Below are 21038 nucleotides of genomic sequence, written 5' to 3' on the forward strand. Positions count from 1 at the left end.
ACCGGCGGACTGTCCACTAAACAGTCATGAAGGGGTTAACCCAGTGTTTCCTAACCAGGGTGCCTCCAGGTGTTGCAAAACTACAACTCCCAGCATGCCCGGACAGTCATAGGCTGTCCGGGCATGCTGGGAGTTGTAGTTTTGCAACACCTGGAGGCACCCTGGTTGGGAAACACTTGGTTAACCGCTTCTAATACCTGCAGTAATGATATATGAAATAGAAAATAATTTCCGCGACCGCAGAGCGCCCCCCCCCCTGCTGACAGCACAGGGACAGTGACTGCTCGTCATCTCTCCGGACACACCCAGCCGACTACCCCTGCAGTTAAGCCCGCCCTCTTTGCTGTCAGTCACGTGGGCCTAGTGGGCGGGGAGTAGAGTCAGCTGAGCTGCGGCCATTTTGTGTGTCTGTGTCCGGTGACAGAAGAGTCCGGTGGGGCCCGATCCCGTGCTCGGACATGGCGCTCCGTATGGTAAAGGGCAGTATTGACCGCATGTTCGATAAGAACCTGCAGGACCTGGTGAGAGGGATCCGCAATCATAAAGAGGATGAGGTGAGAGGCTTCCTAGTGGGGTGAGCAGGTATGATGGGGTGTCTGGGGGCGGGAGTCCGGTGGGTGGAGAGGGGCAGGTAACGCAGAGATGCAGGTGGCCGGGTAGTCATCTGATCGCTGGTGAAGGGCGCCTAGGAGCCGGCTGAATGGCTGACTCCGGCTACTGAGCGGATGATGTGGCATCACAAGAGTATGAGGCGTCAGTGATGAAGTGACATATGCGGCCCGTGCCCAGAGGAGCGGCAGAGAGGGCTCCTCAGTGTCCGAGTGGATGGGTGCCCTCTCCTACCACAGCCAACCGCACAACCTAGTTCATTCTACAGTCTCACACATCCCCCATCTCCAACAAGGTCTACAGCTTCCATACACTATCACAGTGTTTCCCAACCTGGGTGCCTCCAGCTGTTGCCTAACTACAACTCCCAGCATGCCCAGACAGCCGAAGGCTGTCTGGGCATGCTGGGAGTTGTAGTTAGGCAACAGCTGGAGGCACTCTGGTTGGAAAACACTGGACTATGATAGAGAGATGCAGCCCCAGTGGTTTGTGTGGGAAACAGTTCCATCTTTTACATTCTCTTCTAAGTCCCTGTTCACACCATGAGTTGTGCCTATGGATACTTCATGCAAATGGCAGGCCAATGTATCCGTTCTCTCCCATTCATTTCAATGACCTGAGTATAGGTGCTAGTGACTACGTTTGGGTCATTTCCCAAGTTTTGGCTCAGACCGAGAAATGCGACTTGCAGCAGTTCTTAGTCAGAGACTAAACTCAAATGTGTTGGAAAGTTGTCTATTGAAATGAATGGGGCAGGTGCCTGTCCAAGCATGGATACATTGGCGTGCCATTGCGACATTCCTGGCGCACTTATTCCTCAAAGGTACAAATTGTAGTGTGAGCCTAGCCTAAAAACTACTACTCTGGATTACACTAGTGTGGCTCAACCTTTGCTGACTGGGTATGCTGGGAGTTGTAGTTTTGCAACAGCTGGAAGCACATTGGTTGAGAAACCTTGCACTACACCAGCGTTTCCCAACCAGGGTGCCTCCAGCTGTTGCAAAACTACAACTCCCAGCATGCCCGGACAGCCGAAGGCTGTCCAGGCATGCTGGGAGTCGTAGTTTTGCAACAGCTGGAGGCACCCTGGTTGGGAAACTCTGCACTACACAATTTCAATGGTTAGCAGAGGCTAATACAAGGAAAAAGTGTATGGTTAGTCACCATTGCTTCCTGTGTGGTGTGTTAGGGGTTGTCTCATCATTTAAAGGAGTACTATGGCCCTTTATTTTTTTAACTAATCTTATGTGTCCAGTCTGCAAAATGAAACAAAACAAACTTTGACTCACCTGCCTACGTTCCCCCGATGTCGGTGTCCCGTTCTCCGGTCCCTGTCTTTTTTCCGCTTCCTGTGATTCGGTGAGTCACCCTGCTCTCAGCGTATCACCAGCCGCAGCGGGACATTGCTGCGGCTGGTGATACGCTGAGAGCGGCGTGATTTACCTAACCGCCGGAAGCGGAAAAAGGCCGGGTACCGGAGAACGGGACACCGACATCGGGGGAACGTAGGCAGGTGAGTCAAAGTTTGTTTTATTTAATTTTGCAGCCCGGACACGGAGGGTTAACAAAAAATAAAGGAGTACTATGGCACTTTTTTTTAACACTTGAGTTTCTGATAGGGGTACTCCCATGGAAAACTTTTTTTATTTAAATCAACTGGTGCCAGAAAGTTAAACAGATTTGTAAATCACTTCTATTAAAAAAATCTTACTCCTTCCAGTACTTTGAAGGGGCTGTATACTAAAGAGAAATCCCAAAAAGAAATGCATTTCCTGTGATGTCCTGACCACAGTGTTCTCTGCTGACCTCTGCTGTCCATTTTAGGAACTGTCCAGAGGAGCATATGTTTGCTATTGGGATTTTCTCCTGCTCTGGACAGTTCCTAAAATGGACAACAGAGGTCAGCAGAGAGCACTGTGGTCATGACATTAGAGGAAATGCATTTCTTTTTTGTATTTCTCTTTAGTATACAGCTCCTAAAAGGTACTGGAAGGATTAAGATTTTTTGATAGAAGTGACTTACAAATCTGTTTAACTTTCTGGCACCAGTTGATTAAATAAAAATAAAAAAAGTTTTCCACGGTGTACCCCTTTAAGTTAATGGCTACAGGGGTGCATACTGCTTGGACTGCTGTCCTTCCCATTTTCCTTGCCTGAGCATACATGCATGAAAGCACTACTTGGCAATGTTGAACACTAGTTTTGTTTTTTGTTTTTTTTCCCAACTATTGATGGTTTTCTTGGAGTTTCCAATGCATTCAAAAGTGTCAAAAATGACTTTTAAGGCCCATTTCACACAGCCATATTTCTCAAACTGTTTTACATAGGCCCATACTGTACCCACATGTACTTATTTTCTGTGCATACCTTATAGTCTTATGCTATGTTCAGTTCCGCACTTGAAGACCTCAGATATTGATCTCCGCTTGTGACATCTCTGATTTTAGCATAAGGTCACCAGAGGTTTTTGCAGTTCACACAGGATTGCTGATAATACCCATTAGACTATATATGCAAGGACTTCAGCCTCTGACTATAGACTTATAGGGGTTTATAAAGCTCATAAAAGGGGCAATCTCTGTTTACTCAATCCTGGTTCAGCAGCGCCACTGCTCCTGAGGTGGTACGCCTGTGACGTCACTGTACATTGTGCACAAGGCACTGGCCTCACTGGTTGCCTGCACTTTACCTTAAAAAGTACCTTCTTCTTGCTCACATAGTGAAATCTCCCATCAGGAGAAAATGGGAGTTTCCCAACAGGCAAGACATCACTGAAGCCTGCTGGGGGACCATTTCTACCCTCACATCGTTGCAGCGCTGTGATGAATAGAAGATCTCAAGCTCTGTGCATCTTTCAGTGAGGCTCTGTGCAGATGTCAATCAAGCCCGGTGCAGAGAAGCACTGCCCGAGTTTGGTCTCCTGCCAGGCTGAGAGAGGAGACCAAACTCACTGTATTGTGGCAGGGAACAGAACAGAGCCACCTAGTGGCCATTTTTTCTTTCTTTCTTAGGGATCGACCGATATAGATTTTTTGTTAAGGGCCGATACCTATAATCTGTTAATTTTCAGGCCAATAGCCGATAATTTGTACCAGAATATCGTAATATTCTGAGTCCAACCACCGCCACCGCTGCCCCCCCCCTGCCTATCCTCTGGCCAGAGACCGCTGCCACCCGCTTCTCTCCCCCTGCCGGTCCTGAGTCCAACCCCCGCCGCTGCCCCATTGCCTCCGCCATCCCCGGTTTTATAATTACCTGTTCCCGGGGTCCACGCTACTTCTGGCTCCGGCCGCGTCCTGAGCTGTCACTTGAGCTGTCACTGTGCGCACTGACGGTGACGTCACGTTGAGGACATCCCTCGTCATTGTGCACAGCAATAGCGCAGGACGCTGCAGGAGCCAAAAGTAGCGCGGACCCCGGGAACAGTTAATTATAAAACCGGGGATGGGGGAGGCAATGGGGCAGCGGCGGTGTCTGGCCGGGGGGGCATTATCGGCATTGTAATTACCGATAACGTCCAAAATCGTGAATATCGGTCGATAAGATCGGCCAAACCGATAATCTGTCGAACCCTAGTTTTTTTTTTTCTATTATATTTTAAACATATTTCTTTTGATGATTTTAAAAGCAAGTGAATGGTAATGTGTCTGCTAATTACACGAGGAACACTATATTAAAAGTTTTATTTGGTGACAGGTACTCTTTAATGGTAAGATCTTGACTGAAATATATATAGGATTTGCATTCAGGCCAGGGGGCGGAGCAATTTCGGCAACAGCTGGAGACATAATATGGGTTGGGTCACTGGTGGATTCGCAGCGTAAAATATGCTGCGGATCCGTTATTTGTTACCCTACCCTTAGTGTTTTCACACGTACAGTATCCTGAGCATATTTGATGAGCAAGATTTGAAGCTGCAGATTTTATTCTGCAGAGTTCAGTGTAGACTAAATAACTGAACACAGCTTCAAATCTGCGACATCAATCATGTGCATCAAATCTGCTCAGGATACTGTGTGTGTGAATATACTCTTAATATGTTTGTTCTTATCTAATAGTTTACCTGGGAAGTTTTCATTATGTTGATTCTATGGCTTTATAATGGGAAGAGCAGTGTCCTATATGGAATGTGTAAATCTTTTGTTAGGTTATGTCTGCTCTTGTATTGTAAGGTCAGTAGTCAGCAGACCGGAATCTGTCATGTGATGGTGACGTTTGCTATAGGGATCACTAGACATTTTTTCACTCTGTTAGAACATAAAGTGAAGAGATATGATAGTGTAAAATCTGGAAAACTCTTGTGTTCTACATGTCACAGATAATGCCTTGTAACCACCTACCATTTCTACAAACTAATGAACACTTATCCTTTGTTTTACTTAGTAGTGAATGAGATCTTCTATTTCTTCTCCTACCTTGTCGTCCTAGGCCGCTGGTGTCACACTAACTCTGGTTTTGTATGCATATTTTATTTTTTCAACTTGTAGTACCGTATATACTCGAGTATAAGCCTTTTTTTTTCTGCACGATTTTTCATGCTGAAAACACCCCCCCTCGGCTTATACTCGAGTGAACTCTCCACCTGTCAATCCCTTCATCAGTGGTCTTCAACCTGCGGACCTCCAGATGTTGCAAAACTACAACTCCTAGCAAGCCCGGAAGTTAGGGTGAGCTGGTCCGGGCCATCTATGCTGCAGGGACCGTCCGGTGGGGATGGTTAGTCGTTGCGGGCTGTCCATTTTCACCGGGGGGGGGCTCTTCTCCGCACTTCAGGCCCGGCCCCGGACTAGTGACGTTGCCTTGTCGACGACGCACAGGGATGTTCATGTGCAACGTCCCTGTGCGTCATTATCAAGGCAATGTCACTAGTCCGGGCGTGGAGAAGAGGCCCCCCCGGTGAAAATGGACAGCCTGCAACGACTAACCATCCCCACCGGACGGTCCCTGCACCATAGATGGCCCGGACCAGCTCACCCCAACTTCCCGCCGAGGGGAGGTGAGTACAAAACAAAAGGGGGGGGGGGCTGGATGATGACGAAGGCCGCAGTGGTTTTCAACCTGCGGACCTCCAGAGGTTTCAAAACTACAACACCCAGCATGCCCGGACAGCCGATGGGACATGCTGGGAGTTGTAGTTTTGCAACATCTGGAGGTCCGCAGGTTGAAGACCACTGATGAAAGGATTGATGGGGGTCTGGATGATTACATGGGGGGGTGATGTATTTCCCACCCTAGGCTTATAGTCGAGTCAGTAACTTTATTTTTTATTTATTTATTTATTTTTATTTTTTATTTTTTTCCCCTGTGTTTTTGGGGTAAAATTAGGGGCCTCGGCTTATATTCGGGTCGGCTTATACTCGAGTATATATGGTATATATCTGTTGGTACCAATTTTACAAAGACAGATACATTTCAAAACCAAAAACCGGATGTAAAAAAGAAATAAAAATATCTGTATTGTTGGAAGTTGTGAATGCGCCCTAAAGCATGTGTGGGATTTGTCACAAGTTTAGTCTTCTAGAAGCTACCTTTCTAACAATGCTATGTTCATACCTGTAGGCAGTGTAGACGTTATATGTAATTATGGAACGTCAACTTTCAGGCTGAAAGCTTTAATGTATAAAAGCCCTTTGTTTAAAGTCTCCTTTAATCGTTGAATAGTCTATTGACTGCTCATAGTACTTAATGGGTAGAAGTAATAATAGGGTACAAGTTAGGCCTTCATTTTTTAGGGTCTATTCACACATGCCTACTTAGCGGAAAATGTTCTACTGCTTAGTCTTGGACATTCCACACATTTACACTATCTGACGGGCTTTAGGAATGATGGGAAATGCGCCATCTCATAGACAGCAATGCATTTCCGAGCGAAATCTGTAAAAAGAATAGGCAAGTCTTTTTTTCTTTTTGTGGACGCTGGAATCAGGATTTCTGCTGTGGAAATTAAATTCAGCGGAATATTCAGTTTGAATTTTGCACGGACCTTCCATTGTGTGAACATTCCCTAAGAATCTACATTTCCGTCTCTGACCGCCTTATATAGCAGAGATCTGATTATTTATCTGTGGAGATAACGTTTAGAACCTATATTTACAGCGTGCTTCATGCTATCTTTTTTTGTTTGTGTCTTTTAAATGCTAGAAAATCCACCAAAATATCTTGAAATTTGTTATGTACAATAATTTTATTTATTTATTTTTATTTTTTTAAAGAAAAAGCAAAACGGTCTGAATAAAAGTGTGTGTGAGAGAACCCAAAGGGTAGGTTTACACCCGGCAGATAAGTTGCAAAATTCTTGCAAGTAAAAAGCCATCCTATAGGGGTACTCCGGCCCTAAGACATCTTATCTCCTATCCAAAGGATAGGGGATAAGATGTCTGATCGCGGGGGACACACCGTCACGGCCCCCCCATAGACTTGCATTTGGGGGGGGGGGGTGACATCACTAGGGGGTGGAGTCATGATGTCACGATACTCCGGCCCTTTGGTCGTGAGTCTTCAGACACAGAACAATCATCGCTTCGTTCAGCTGAGACAGGGGGGTGCTGCATGAGAGATTGCGCGGGTCCCCAACGGCAGGACCCCCGTGATCAGACATCTTATCACCTATCCTTTGGATAGGGGATAAGATGTCTTAGGGCAGGAGTACCCCTTTAACCCCTTAACGACGCAGGACGTATATTTACGTCCTGCGCCGGCTCCCGCGATATGAAGCGGGATCGCGCCGCGATCCCGCATCATATCGCGTCGGTCCCGGTGGTAATCAACGGCCGGGACCCGCGGCTAATACCACACATCGCCGATCGCAGCGATGTGCGGTATTAACCCTTTAGAAGCGGCGGTCAAAGCTGACCGCCGCTTCTAAAGTGAAAGTGAAAGTGACCCGGCTGATCAGTCGGGCTGTTCGGGACCGCCGCGGTGAAATCGCGGCGTCCCGAACAGCTGATCGGACACCGGGAGGGCTCTTACCTGCCTCCCCGGTGTCCGATCGACGAATGACTGCTCCGTGCCTGAGATCCAGGCAGGAGCAGTCAAGCGCCGATAATGCTGATCACAGGCGTGTTAATGCACGCCAGTGATCAGCATTAGAGATCAGTGTGTGCAGTGTTATAGGTCCCTATGGGACCTATAACACTGCAAAAAAAATGTAAAAAAAAAGTGTTAATAAAGGTCATTTAACCCCTTCCCTAATAAAAGTTTGAATCACCCCCCTTTTCCCATAAAAAAAATAAAACAGTGTAAAAAAAATAAAAAATAAACATATGTGGTATCGCCGCGTGCGTAAATGTCCGAACTATAAAAATATATCATTAATTAAGCCGTACGGTCAATGGCGTACGCGCAAAAAAATTCCAAAGTCCAAAAAAGCGTATTTTGGTCACTTTTTATATCATTAAAAAATGAATAAAAAGTGATCAAAAAGTCCGATCAAAACAAAAATCATACCGATAAAAACTTCAGATCACGGCGCAAAAAATGAGTCCTCATACCGCCCTGTACGTGGAAAAATAAAAAAGTTATAGGGGTCTGAAGATGACATTTTTAAACGTATAAATTTTCCTGCTTGTAGTTATGATTTTTTCCAGAAGTGCGACAAAATCAAACCTATATAAGTAGGGGATCATTTTAACCGTATGGACCTACAGAATAAAGATAAGGTGTAATTTTTACCGAAATATGCACTGCGTAGAAACGAAAGCCCCCAAAAGTTACAAAATGGCGTTTTTTTTTCGATTTTGTCGCACAATGATTTTTTTTCCCGTTTCGCCGTGCATTTTTGGGTAAAATGACTAATGTCACTGCAAAGTAGAATTGGCGACGCAAAAAATAAGCCATAATATGGATTTTTAGGTGGAAAATTGAAAGGGTTATGATTTTTAAAAGGTAAGGAGGAAAAAACGAAAGTGCAAAAACGGAAAAACCCTGAGTCCTTAAGGGGTTAAATATAGTCACAACAACTTCAACATCTTCTGGAAATGGACATACTTCTCGATAGAGCTAACTCGGGGCTGTGAGTCCCCTGCTTCCCTTTAGGGTATTTTCCGCAGGAATATCAGCATGGACATACCGCTGCAGTCCTTATGATTTAAATGGGATTCTGCTGCACTGTTCACACCGTGGAATTTCCAGAGCGGAAAAACTAAATCCACCGTCTGCAGAAAGAATGACTTGTTTATTCTTTTTGCACCGTTGCCGTCTATGAGATTTCCAAATTATTCAATTGTACGGCATGTCAGCACGTGTTTTCTGTGCGGACAATCCCGCCCAAATGATGCCGTGTGAACATGGCCTTACAGCCACAGAGTTGATAATTTTTTAGACCATATGTAATGAGGCACCAGATCTCCAATGCCAACACTTTATTAATGTATACAAAGCAGTAACGTTTCAGCCATAACTTATGACCAAAATGTTGCAGCGTTGTCTGTTTGCATTGGAGCACTGATTATTTGGATCCTTTCTACCAGATTACCAATTTTACAGTAGTAAATTTTTTTTTTTTTAATTGCTCTGAGCTGTGGGGTTTCCAGAGCTCAAATCCACCACATTTTCGGTGGGAACATTAATAAATATGTTGGGATTTTTTGAAAATGTTGGAAGCATGCCCCTTTTCAGTCACCATGCTCCTTTTCCCAGGTGGCCATGCCCCCTCTTTTAGTTTTCCGAGTAAAATAGAGAGTTGGTCTGTTTTTTTATTTTATTTTTTTGCAAATTCTGGTGTGACATAGTTTGGGCGCAAACCTGAGAAGAAACTGTAATCACTTAAGTAAAATTACCCCCATTGGGGAGTTGTGCCAAGTTAGCACATAGACAATTCGGTGGTGCTTGGGGAGCTTTCTTTTCTTGAATTGTGTGTAATTGGGAGTTGGGAGAAATTGCCCTCGGCCAAACAAGCTATCTAAGGTGGCAGAGCCTAAAAGATTGCAGCATAGCAACCCACTGATACCCTATGGTCACCAGAATAGCAACCCGTTGATACCCTATGGTCACATTGATGGGGTGAATGGACTAGCTTTGGGTCTTATTCATTAAAAAAAAAAAAAAAAAAGATTCAAACTTAAAGGGGTATTCCAGGCAAAAACTTTTTTTTTGATATATATGTATATATCAACTGGCTCCAGAAAGTTAAACAGATTTGTAAATTACTTCTATTAAAAAAATCTTAATCCTTTCAGTACTTATTAGCTTCTGAAGTTAAGGTTGTTCTTTTCTGTCTAAGTAATCTCTGATGACACCTGTCTCCGTAAACGCCCAGTTTAGAAGAGGTTTGCTACGGGGATTTGCTTCTAAACTGGGCGTTTCCCGAGACAGGTGTCATCAGAGATTACTTAGACAGAAAAGAACAACCTTAACTTCAGAAGCTCATAAGTACTGGAAGGATTAAGATTTTTTAATTGAAGAAATTTACAAATCTGTTTAACTTTCTGGAGCCAGTTAATATACCGTATTTATCGGGGTATACCACGCACCGGCCTATAACACGCACCCTCATTTTACCAAGGATATTTGGGTAAAAAAAGTTTTTTACCCAAATATCCATGGTAAAATGAGGGTGCGTGTGTGTGTGCATGTGTATACCCCGATACACCCCCAGGAAAGGCAGCGGGAGAGAGGCCGTCGCTGCTCGCTTCTCTCCCCCGGCTTTTCCTGGGGTCTAGAGCCCTGCTGCCGCCGCTTCTCTCCCGCTGGCTATCGGCGTCGCTGCCCGTACTCTCCCCCTGACTATCGGGGCAGCGAGTGACGTAATTGCGCTGCGCCGTGCAGCGCATAGCAACGACGCAGGGGATGCACACCGGAGGCCTGAAGCAGCGCGGACCCGACCCCGGCAACAGGTAATTATGCAACCGGGGATGGGGGGAGGCAACGGGGCAGCGGCGCCGGCAATGGGTGCCGCTGCCCCTTCTCTCCCCCTGTCTCTCCGCGCCTCCCCATTGCCGGTGCCGCTTCTTTCCCCCTGGCTATCGGCGCCGGCACCGATAGTCAGGGGGAGAGAACCGGCAGCGGCGCTGATAGCCAGGGGGAGAGAAGGGCCGGCAGCAGGGCTCTAGACCCCAGGACAGGCAGGGGCAGAGAAGCCGGCAGCGGTGGCGGTCTCTGCACCTGCAAAGCCGCTGCAGTTCATTGATTTAAAGCTCCCGCTTTCAATCATTGAACTGAAGCGGCTTATCGGCGTATAACACGCAGGTAGACTTTAGGCTAAAAATTTTAGCCTAAAAAGTGTCCCCAATATGTCTACCTCCGAGGATGTCTGAGCATGCTGGGAGTTGTAGTTGTAGACACTATGCACCCCTGTATACTATACGGCCGGGGGAGGCGAGTAGTGATGCTATACATAACTACTCATCTCCTTACAGTCCGTGGACCGGGCGCTCAGCATCCGACCCACAGAGTGGTACCTGAAGACAGTGAGAAAACTGCCTCAGGGGACGAGTTTCCATACACCAGGGAAAACAACAGAAAAAACTGCCAAAACGCAGGAAAAATCTGTGGCAGTTTTTCTGGCATTTTTGCTGGCGTTTTTTTTAGGCGTTAAAAAAAAAAAAAACAAGTGGAAACCTAGCCTCAAAGCTACCAAAAAATCTAATTGATAGCCTAACACATAAAGTTATAGCTGTAACACTGAAGGCTTCAAAAGCTCTGCTCCTGAACCTTAAAGGGGTACTACCGTGCTGACAAAGGATAGGGGATAAGTTGTCTGATCATGCCGCAGGGGGCCCCCGCGATCTCGCATGCAGCACCCCGCTCTCATCAGTGTGTCCAATGTTGGCTCCAACACTTCACAATTTTTTTTTTTTTTTTTAAATTTTTTATATTTTTTTAGCTTTTTAGGGGACCCTTACTAGCATCTGACTTGAATGTGGAATAACATTTGGATTTAACAAAACCTGTAGAGTAAGAGTGGAGCAGTTGCTCATAGCAACCAAGCTTTTTTTAAATATATATATATATATAATAATTATATATATATATATATATATATATATATATATATATAAATTTTTTTTTTTTTAAAGGCCTTTGAAAAATAAAAGCACTGAGTGCTGTTGGATACTGCACCACTTTTCCTCTAAACCAGCCTTCGGCTGTCCGGGCATGCTGGGAGTTGTAGTTTTGCAACAGCTGGAGGCACCCTGGTTGGGAAATACTGCTCTACACAGGTTTTGATAAATCTCCATTGTCTTGTATTTCATCAGACAGCTACAATTGGTGCATGCAAGCATGAATGTAGAAAGGCATCTGCAGTTGTTTTTCCACAGCACTTAGTCTCTCTATGGCAGAATTTCTGTGTATTTAAAGAGAGGAAAGTCAACAAAGGTGTGTTGGGTAATTCATATTTACGTGGAAGGTTTACTTCTCCCACTGCGCAGCTTTTGTGAAAGTGAAAACACACACACACACACATTCATGTATAGGTATTAGCTGTCAGATCCTATATATGTCATGGAGACCATCATAAGCAGACCCTCAGGAAGGCTTTTAGCTGTTTCAGTTTGATGTTGTACTAAACTTAGTGTTACAGTCATTAAAAACAACTTTTGACAGTTGAGCACAGTGGATCCCACTCCTGAGACCGGCTGCAATAGTAACTTATTATCCAAGGAAGCCAGCGGCATTGCGCTCCACTCCCTGGCTGACCGAGAGATCCGTCAACTTATGTGCGGAGACTTCTGTGCAAAGAAATAAATGAATCTATTGGCCGAGCAAGGCGTGGAGCGCAATGCCGCTGCCTCTGATAATAACTCAGTCGCAGTGAGTCTCAGGAGTCAGACCCAGTGCAATCAACAATTTTTGACGTTTCTGATCGGCATGTTAGAAGTTGTCTTAATTTATAGAAAATGCCGTTAACCAACAATAGATTGGATGTAAGGTGAGTTGTTCAATGCACTCACCTGGAAGTGTTACCGTATTTTTCGCCGTATAAGAGGCACTTTTTCTTCCCCAAAACTGGGGGGGAAAAGCTGTTGCGTCTTATACGGTGAATACACACACCTATCGGGTCGGTCCCTGCGGCCATAAACGGCCGGGACCCACGGCTAATACAGGATATCACCGATCGCGGTGATGCCCTGTATTAACCCTACAGACGCGGCGATCAAAGCTGACCGCCGCGTCTGAAGCGAGAGTGACACTAACCCGGCTGCCCAGTCAGGCTTTTCAGGACCGCCGCGGTGAAATGGCGGCATCCCGAACAGCTTACAGGACACCGGGAGGGACCTTACCTGCCTCCTCTGTGTCTGCTCCGGGCCCGGATCCCATGCATGGCCGCCGCTCTCCTTCGACGTCATCACGTCGTCGCGCACGCCGTCCCGTCATCCAATAGGAGCGGCGTGTGTAGTGATGTGATGACGGCGACTGAGAGAGTGGATCCCGAGGAAGAAGACATCTGGAGTGTCGGGGACGCGGCGACCGCGATGGAGCGACATCCAGGGCAGCGGTGACGGGTCCGGAGCGGCGGGGACACGTGAGTATTACCTCCTACCAGTGGTCTTCAATCTGCTGTCCGGGCATGCTGGGAGTTGTAATTTTGCAACATCTGGACGTCCGCAGGTTGAAGACCACTGTTGGGTTCCGAATCTTTTTTTTTTTTTTTCTCTAGATTTTGCATCTTTAAAATTTGGGTGCGTCTTTTATGCCGGTGCATCCTATAGGGCGAAAAATACAGTATTCTCTGAGCATAACACTGCCTCTTCCATGTAAAAAATGACAGATCATTCATCTGACGTGTGCCAATATCTGCTGGTATCCTCCCGTTATCCAGAGCAAATCAGGGTCAGATAGATCAGTCAAACAGAATGTTCCTCCAGAAGCCAGAGAAGCTACCTAGGGAAAAATGGATACTCGTCCATCCGCCAATCAGGAGCACATCAGATTCTAAAGAACGTGGTGGCTGTGCCTGTGCATGGACCCGAGAAATGCCTTCGTAGTCACAAGTAAAAAACAGTTAGTCCAGCCCGTTATAAGGATACAACTTCCAATTTTGAGTGGAAAATGACAGTAAAAACACTTATCTATCAGTAAAGTGAGAAACTCGTAGTGTAAAAATGTCTGCCATAGGCAAGATTGACATGTTTCAAGCTATATTAAGCCCCTCATCATGACTAAAAGTGGGGACCACCCTGGAAGCTATGTGAGAGGGATTCAGAAAGATGCTCCAGCAGACTCTTTCTAATGGGTGGTAAGGTTACACTATGTATATCTATGGGATTACAATGAATGGATTGAGGTCTGCTGAAGCCACATCTTTGGATATTCCTTTTTCTTAGTGTTTATAATAACTTGGACCCGAGGAGACTGATCTGTCGATTGGCTGGGATATCAAGCAAACACTCCTTCACTCATCAGGATATTACCTGTTCACGTTACTGCTTCCTTTCTCAACCTGGTTACATAGACACAAGTTTGCATTAAATATTTCATGACTGCCTACCATTCTGGAGAGAACAAATGTCATCCAATAGTGCACCCACAGATCTAATTTCCTACTGCTTATACAAAACAGTGCCTGAAGGTTAAGGTGGATGTGTCTACGGGCAATATAGAATAGTAGGGAGATGGAAAAATGCCCGCACATCCACATGTTGTTCCCTGATCTATTGCTTCGCTATACAATTCCAAAGACTAACAGATAGTTAGTGTACATATGTCTCCTTAAAGGAGTACTCCGGCACGCACTTTTTTCCTTTTATCCCGTCCGGGCTGCAAAATAAAAGAAAACACACTTTCTCTTACCTGCCAACGAGCCCCCGGAACTCCGGTACAGGTGTTCGGTCCCCGGGCTGTATTATTCTTCTTACTTCATGTTAGCCCGGCACGTCACATGGAGCTTCAGCCTATCACCAGCTGAGGCGGGACATTGCTGCGGCCGGTGATAGGCTGAAGCTCCGTGTGACGTGCCGGGCTAACAGGAAGTAAGAAGAATAATACAGCCCGGGGACCGAACACCTGTACCGGAGCTCCGGGGGCTCGTTGGCAGGTAAGAGAGAGTGCGTTTTCTTTTATTTTGCAGCCCGGACGGGATAAAAGGAAAAAAGTGTGCACCGGAGTACTCCTTTAAGACCAGAAAATATATTTTATTATGTTTAATTCTAATTCAGTGTTAAAACATGGATGAAAGTACAATGGATGTCTGACACACTTTAAGTGTTCTAACCTCTATCATAGCATCCAGACTACTACACATGACACGTTAAATGTGACCTCAGTGACATCACACAAGTTAAAATAATTTTATGCACCTTAAAAGTACAAACTCAAAATTGATCTGTATTTTACAATATACATGATTGAACCACATGGAATTCTATACAGACAAACATTGGATATACAGCTTTCATAAGCTACAGATAAGTGAAACCCGTCAAATATATGTAGGCATATGCAGGCCCATCGTACATACCATTTGGAAATCTTTCAGACCCTCACTGTTTTCTTATTCTGTTATTTTACAGTCTTGAAATGAAATAAAAAAAATTCCACCCCCATCATTCTACACTCAATACCTCATAATAATAGAATTTTTTAGAAATTTTAGCTAATTTATTAAGAATTTAAAAACAAAAATTTCACATCGCAAGTAGGGTGGCAAGGATTAATCAATATTATTGATGAAAATCGATAACAAGATTAGCTGTTGACGAATCCAGTTATCGGTTAATCGAGCTCCGATTTGTTGTTAAAGGGGTACTCCACCCCTAGACATCTTATTACCTATCCAAAGGATAGGGGATGTCTGATTGCAGGGGTCTGGCCTCTCTGAACCCCCACGTTCTCCGTGCAGCACCCGGTGTTCTGAATATTATGTTCAGAAATCTTGGTGCAGCCAGCTGACGCCACGCCCCCTCCGTTCATGTCCATAAGAGGGGGGTGTGGTGGCAGTCACGCCCCTCCCATAGACATGAATGGAAGGGGCGTGGCATGACTTCACAAGGATCGTTAAAGGAGTACTCTGGTGCAGAGTACTCCTGCTCCGTCCTGCCCGGGCTGCAAAAAAAAGAAAGAAAATAAACAAGGCCTTACCTCATCTGAGATGTGGTAAATTCACCTGATTGGACAGGGTTTAGTAAGGCGTACTCTTGTCTGTGTAAGGGCGGACAGCTGACATATGTATTTGATACATATTAAAGCCAGACCTAAGCTATGAGGGTGAATGAACATCTTGTGGAGCTCAGACAGGATTGTATGGAGTCACAGATCTAGAATGGTTTCAGAAATAAATCTGCTGTAAGGTCCTTCACAAGATCTCTATGATCACTGGGAGTGGTTAGAAAGAAGCGCCGCTCACTAAATACCCACCTGGAGTTTGCAAAAAGCACCTAAATGAAACCAAGATTGAAGTTATGGCCTCAATTATAAGCGTGATATGTGGAGATAGAGGAAAAGTTGCCCATAGCAACCAATCATATTGTTCTTTTTGTTTTGCAGAGGCCTTGTTAAAATTGAAAGAAGCGATCTGGTTGCTATGGGTAACTGAGATTTTCTCCCTGCACAATCTCGCCCCCAAGTACTGCTTATCACCTGTCCCACACCATTCCTACAGTGTAGCGTGGTGGTGGTAGTATCATGCTGTGGTTTTCTTTTACTTGAGACTGTCGTGTGCAGCATAGTGTTTTACACTAGCACAGTAAAGGCCAAACAAAGTAGATATGCTGTAGACTGGGCCAATATTGAGGAGAAAATTGAAATTGGGCATGTCTGTCTCCTTTGAGAAAAAACAAAACAAAAACGCAGGTTCTCTGAATGAAACACACTTAGGCTATGTTAACATGGCGGAATTTGTGCACGGAATTCCGCTGCAAAATTTCTCAATTTACAGCCCAATTTCTTCAATGGGGATATTACTGTCCCATTTACACTGCGGAATTTCCGCATTCTGCAAAATTTAAAGACCTGTGTTTAACTTTTGCTGAATTGCGGGCGGAATCCCATTGAACTCAGTGGGACTTAGAATTTTGGCAGAATTTTGTGTGTTAAGCAAAGAAATCCCTCCTTAATTTTGTAAAACTTTGCTACAAGCTTTGCAGAACCGAATTGCAGAATTTCAGTCATATGAATATTGCCTTAAAGTGTACCTGTCAGATCCCACAAACAAAAAATTAAAAAGTTGTTACGCAGTACCTAATCCTGATAATATGCATGTCCATTTTTATTTCTCACCCATATTTCACTAAAGAGCATATTACAGCTGCTCAATGTCTTGTCCTCTCTTGCCTGCACTGTGATGACTCCTCCCCCACCCTTACTCTGCCTACAGCTTTTGCAAAACTACAACTCTCAGCATGCCCAGACATTCTTTGACTGACTGTCCAGGCATGCTTGCAGTTGTAGTTTTGCAACAGCTGGAGGCACATGTTTGGTAAAACTCTGTTGTACAGCAGTGCTGCTGCAAGATGTGTTCCTCCTACAGCCTTGTGTCCATGACCCTTGGACACCCTTATGCTGCTGTGGCACTCATCAGTGTCCCAGGAGGTATGGGGACCCCTAGTGGTGGGATATTCAAAGGCAGTTTTCTTTAATAAAATGTGTCATTTTTTTTAACCAAGTATATTAGAAAAACTATTGTTTTTATCCAAGATGTGCAACATACGAAAAGTTTTTATATCTGAAAAGTGCCCATTTAAACTCATTTTTCCCATATATTTGATTGGCTGGCACCTGGAATTTATTTACTTTACTGATTTTTGCATGTCCATGTTCTACACTTCCTAAGCATTTGCATAATTCATTTATTTTTTATATCCCCTACCAGGCCAAGTATATTTCGCACTGTATCGACGAGATCAAACAAGAACTCAAGCAAGACAACATTGCTGTGAAAGCTAATGCCGTCTGCAAGTTAACCTACGTAAGTACAGTACTTCTGTATCTATTAATGTGCCATAATTTTTTTCCTTTAGCACTACAAATTTGAATACATTGAAACACTTTTTATACATGAATAGCGCATTCACGTGATTTGGAATAGCCGCAGATTGGCAAGACAAGTCCATGACAAACCTTGCAGATTTTAGTGAGGATCTTTTGGGGGATTTTTTGAACCACCACCCTCTCCAGTAAAAATAAAAAATAAGTCATGCTATTAACAGATCCACAGGTAATCTGCAGCACAATCTGACACACTACCATTTAATTGCTCATTGCAGGCTTTCTGCACACACAACCAAATGAAAAATGGCAAATGTTTGTTTACCTGCTACACACAATTGGTAACTTCTATGATTACACAAGCTATGGCTTTCCCCCAGAATTGTGTTTTTGACTGCATCTGGTGCTGTTCTGAGAAAATTTGGGTTTTTGTTGCAAATCTGATTATATTTTATAGCATAGGCATTCTCTTAGTGCAGTATAAAAACTCTTAAAAGGTCTATTCACATGTACAGTAGTATTCTTTGCAGATTTTCTGCTGCAGATTTCAATGTAAACTGAATGACTGAATACAGCTTGAAATCCTGAAAAAAGCAATGTCCCGTCTTGGCCGGTGATAGGCTGAGCGCACTGTCATGTAAGGAGCCTGGGCCCCGCCTTCTCCCTGCTGTCCGGGGACCTTACCGGCCGAGGCGGGACATTGCTGCGGCCGGCGATACGCTGAGCGCAGTATGAGTCATTGTCCCCAGGAAGAAGCCGGCTGCATCGGAGGACTGAGACACCGATAACAGCGCAACGGGGGAATGTCAGAAGGTGAGTTAAAGGGGTATTCTAGGCCAAAGTTTTTTTTTTTTTATATATATATATCAACTGGCTCCGGAAAGTTAAACAGATTTGTAAATTACTTCTATTAAAAAATCTTAATCCTTCCAATAGTTATTAGCTTCTGAAGTTGAGTTGCTGTTTTCTGTCTAACTGCTTTCTGATGACTCACGTCCCGGGAGCTGTGCAGTTCCTATGGGGATATTCTCCCATCATGCACAGCTCCCGGGACGTGACATCATCATTGAGCAGTTAGACAGAAAACTTCAGAAGCTAATAACTATTGGAAGGATTAAGATTTTTTATTAGAAGTAATTTACAAATCTGTTTAACTTTCCAAAGCCAGTTGAGATATACATATATACATATATACATATACATATACATATACATATACATATATATATATATATATATATATATATATATATATATATATATATATAAAAAAAGTCTTTGCCTGGAATACCCCTTTAAACTTTGTTTTGTTACTTTTTGCAGCCCGGGCACGTAGGATTATAAAAAATGTCTACAGCAGATCTACTTTAACCCCTTAAGGACACATGACGTACTCATACGTCTCCATGTCCGAGTCCTTAAGGACACATGACGTATGAGAACGTCCTGTGCTTTGCCGGCCCCCCGCAACCATCTGGAGCGGAGCCGGCGCCCGATGCCTGCTGAAACCGATCAGCAGGCATCGGGGCATATCGCCCAGGGGGGTCATGATGACCCCCCATGTCGGCGATTGCGGCGCATCGCTCGTCAATTCAGACGAGCGATGCGCTGCGATTCCGTTCCCCGCCGCTCGCCGGGCGGGGATCGGAGCCGGATGTCTGCTGATTGGACCTCCTATACCGGCGATCGCTGCAGGACACCGGTAACTACTAACCGGCGTTCTGCAGCGGTTCCAGGTCATCAGGGTCACGTGTGACCCTGTGACCTGGATATAGATGGTGACTGGTGGTGTAGTATACACCACCAATCACCATCCATGCTGTACTGGGGGCTGGCATTGTGGCCACCCCCTCAGTACAGTTGTGATTGGGTGGCCAAAGTGGCCACACCAATCACATAGTAATGGGAGGGGATCTGGTGGGCTAGGAGCATGTTGCTCCGTTCTGCCCGCCATTTCACAGAGATCTGGTGTGCAGGACGGAACCCCGTGCTGCCCACCATCCCCTTACTTAAAAAAAGTGCCCCTTGCCCCCTTTCTGTGGCCCCTTGGCACAGAAATCCCAGGGATAGCTTTAGATTAGGTAGGGACAGGTTAGGGTTAAAAAAAAAGTAGTTTTCAAATTTTTTTTTCCGGCGTACCTCAGTGGGTGTCCGTGGGTCCGTAGCACCTTTAGCTGCGTGACCCCGGCCCTGCTGGGTCGCTGCTGTCTGCCGTCAGCCTTTTTTTTTTCTCTTTTTTTTTTTTCACTAAGCGTGTGTGCGGACCCTCTTAGTTATAAAAGAGCGGTCCGCCACCGTTTGTTAAAGCCCACCCGCCGCTGATCAGTCCCGTAGTACTGATCAGCGTGTTTTTTTTTGTGGTGCCGGCGCTTTTTTTCAGGTTTTCTAGCGTGTTTTTGCACCCATAGGCGGTCCGTGCCACCAGTAGCAGGCGTGTACTGTGTGGACGGACCGTACCTGTGTGTGCAGCCTGTCCCACCGCTGTCGGTGATTTATCACTGATCAGCGTTTTTTTTTTTGGTTCAGGCGGGTGCATTTTTTTCGGGGTAAAGCATTTTTTTATTTAATTTTTCGGGTTTTTTGTGTGGGGGTCTGTGAACAAGCCACCAGCCACTGTCCTGAGCTGAGTGGCCGGACCCCCCACTGACTTCTGCGCCCCCTGCCGCCACAAGCGCTAATCAGTGCGCACACCACTGATTGGATAAACGCTTATTTTTTTGGTGCAGGGTTTTTTTTTGCGCTAGAAGTCCCCCTTTTTTTTAAATATTTTTTTCTGTTAGGAGGGTTAGTTTAGTTAGGTTAGGCTAGGGCGGGTTAGGGAGGTAGTATCGCACCACACCACACGCAGCACACACACCAATAAAGTTTTCCCCCCCACACACACACATACCCGTATCCCCATTAGAGTAGGGAAATGGCCCGCAGAGTGTTTTCGGCGGAGGAGGCATATGACCTAATTGCCTCCGACTCTGAAAGCATCTCAGAGGACGATGAAGACCCCACCTTCCTTATTTCATCGTCCTCCTCATCATCTAGTTCAGATGATGAGCCACCAAGGCGGCGAACTCGCCGCCATGCGGTGCCGCAAACCTCCTCTGTCCTTGAGCCTGTGCCCCATGCTAGTATGAGTCCCCCTGGCGCTCATACTAGTGAAGCCCCCCTGCCAAGGTCACTGGTACCTCGTACCGGAGAACTTGACTGGGCTGAGCCAGCGGACCACGAGCCCGTGATTCCTGAGTTTGTTGGCGACTCAGGAATCAAAATTAACATCGCCGGGTTCACTGAAAAGGACTTTTTCGGTCATTTTTTCAGTGACGACTTTGTTAATTTGATGGTTACACAGACGAATCTGTATGCCCAACAGTTCGTCGCCGCTAACCCGGGCTCACTTTTAGCTAGACCCGGCGGCTGGACTCCAGTCGATGCAGCCGAAATGAGGACCTTTTGGCGCCTTGCGCTGCATATGGGTATAGTTAAAAAACCCTGTGTCAGGCAATATTGGAGTGGGGACGTCTTTTACCAGACACCCCTCTACAGTATGGCCATGACACGTTCCCGGTTCGAGG

At 45.4% G+C, this 21038-nt stretch overlaps 1 protein-coding gene across 1 annotated transcript in view; it reads left to right on the forward strand.

Annotated features, from left to right (window-relative positions):
- Positions 1–342: 342 nt before the first annotated feature.
- AP3D1 (adaptor related protein complex 3 subunit delta 1) overlaps positions 343–21038 on the forward strand; it is a 112395-nt gene continuing 91699 nt past the window's right edge. The window contains exons 1-2 of the mRNA XM_056574261.1: positions 343–554; positions 17357–17452. Coding sequence (XP_056430236.1) covers positions 459–554; positions 17357–17452 — 192 coding nt within the window. The 5' untranslated portion in view covers positions 343–458. The remainder of the gene's footprint in view (positions 555–17356; positions 17453–21038) is intronic.

Source organism: Hyla sarda, chromosome 1 (assembly GCF_029499605.1).
Source record: "Hyla sarda isolate aHylSar1 chromosome 1, aHylSar1.hap1, whole genome shotgun sequence".
In the NCBI taxonomy this organism is placed as follows: Eukaryota; Metazoa; Chordata; class Amphibia; order Anura; family Hylidae; genus Hyla; species Hyla sarda.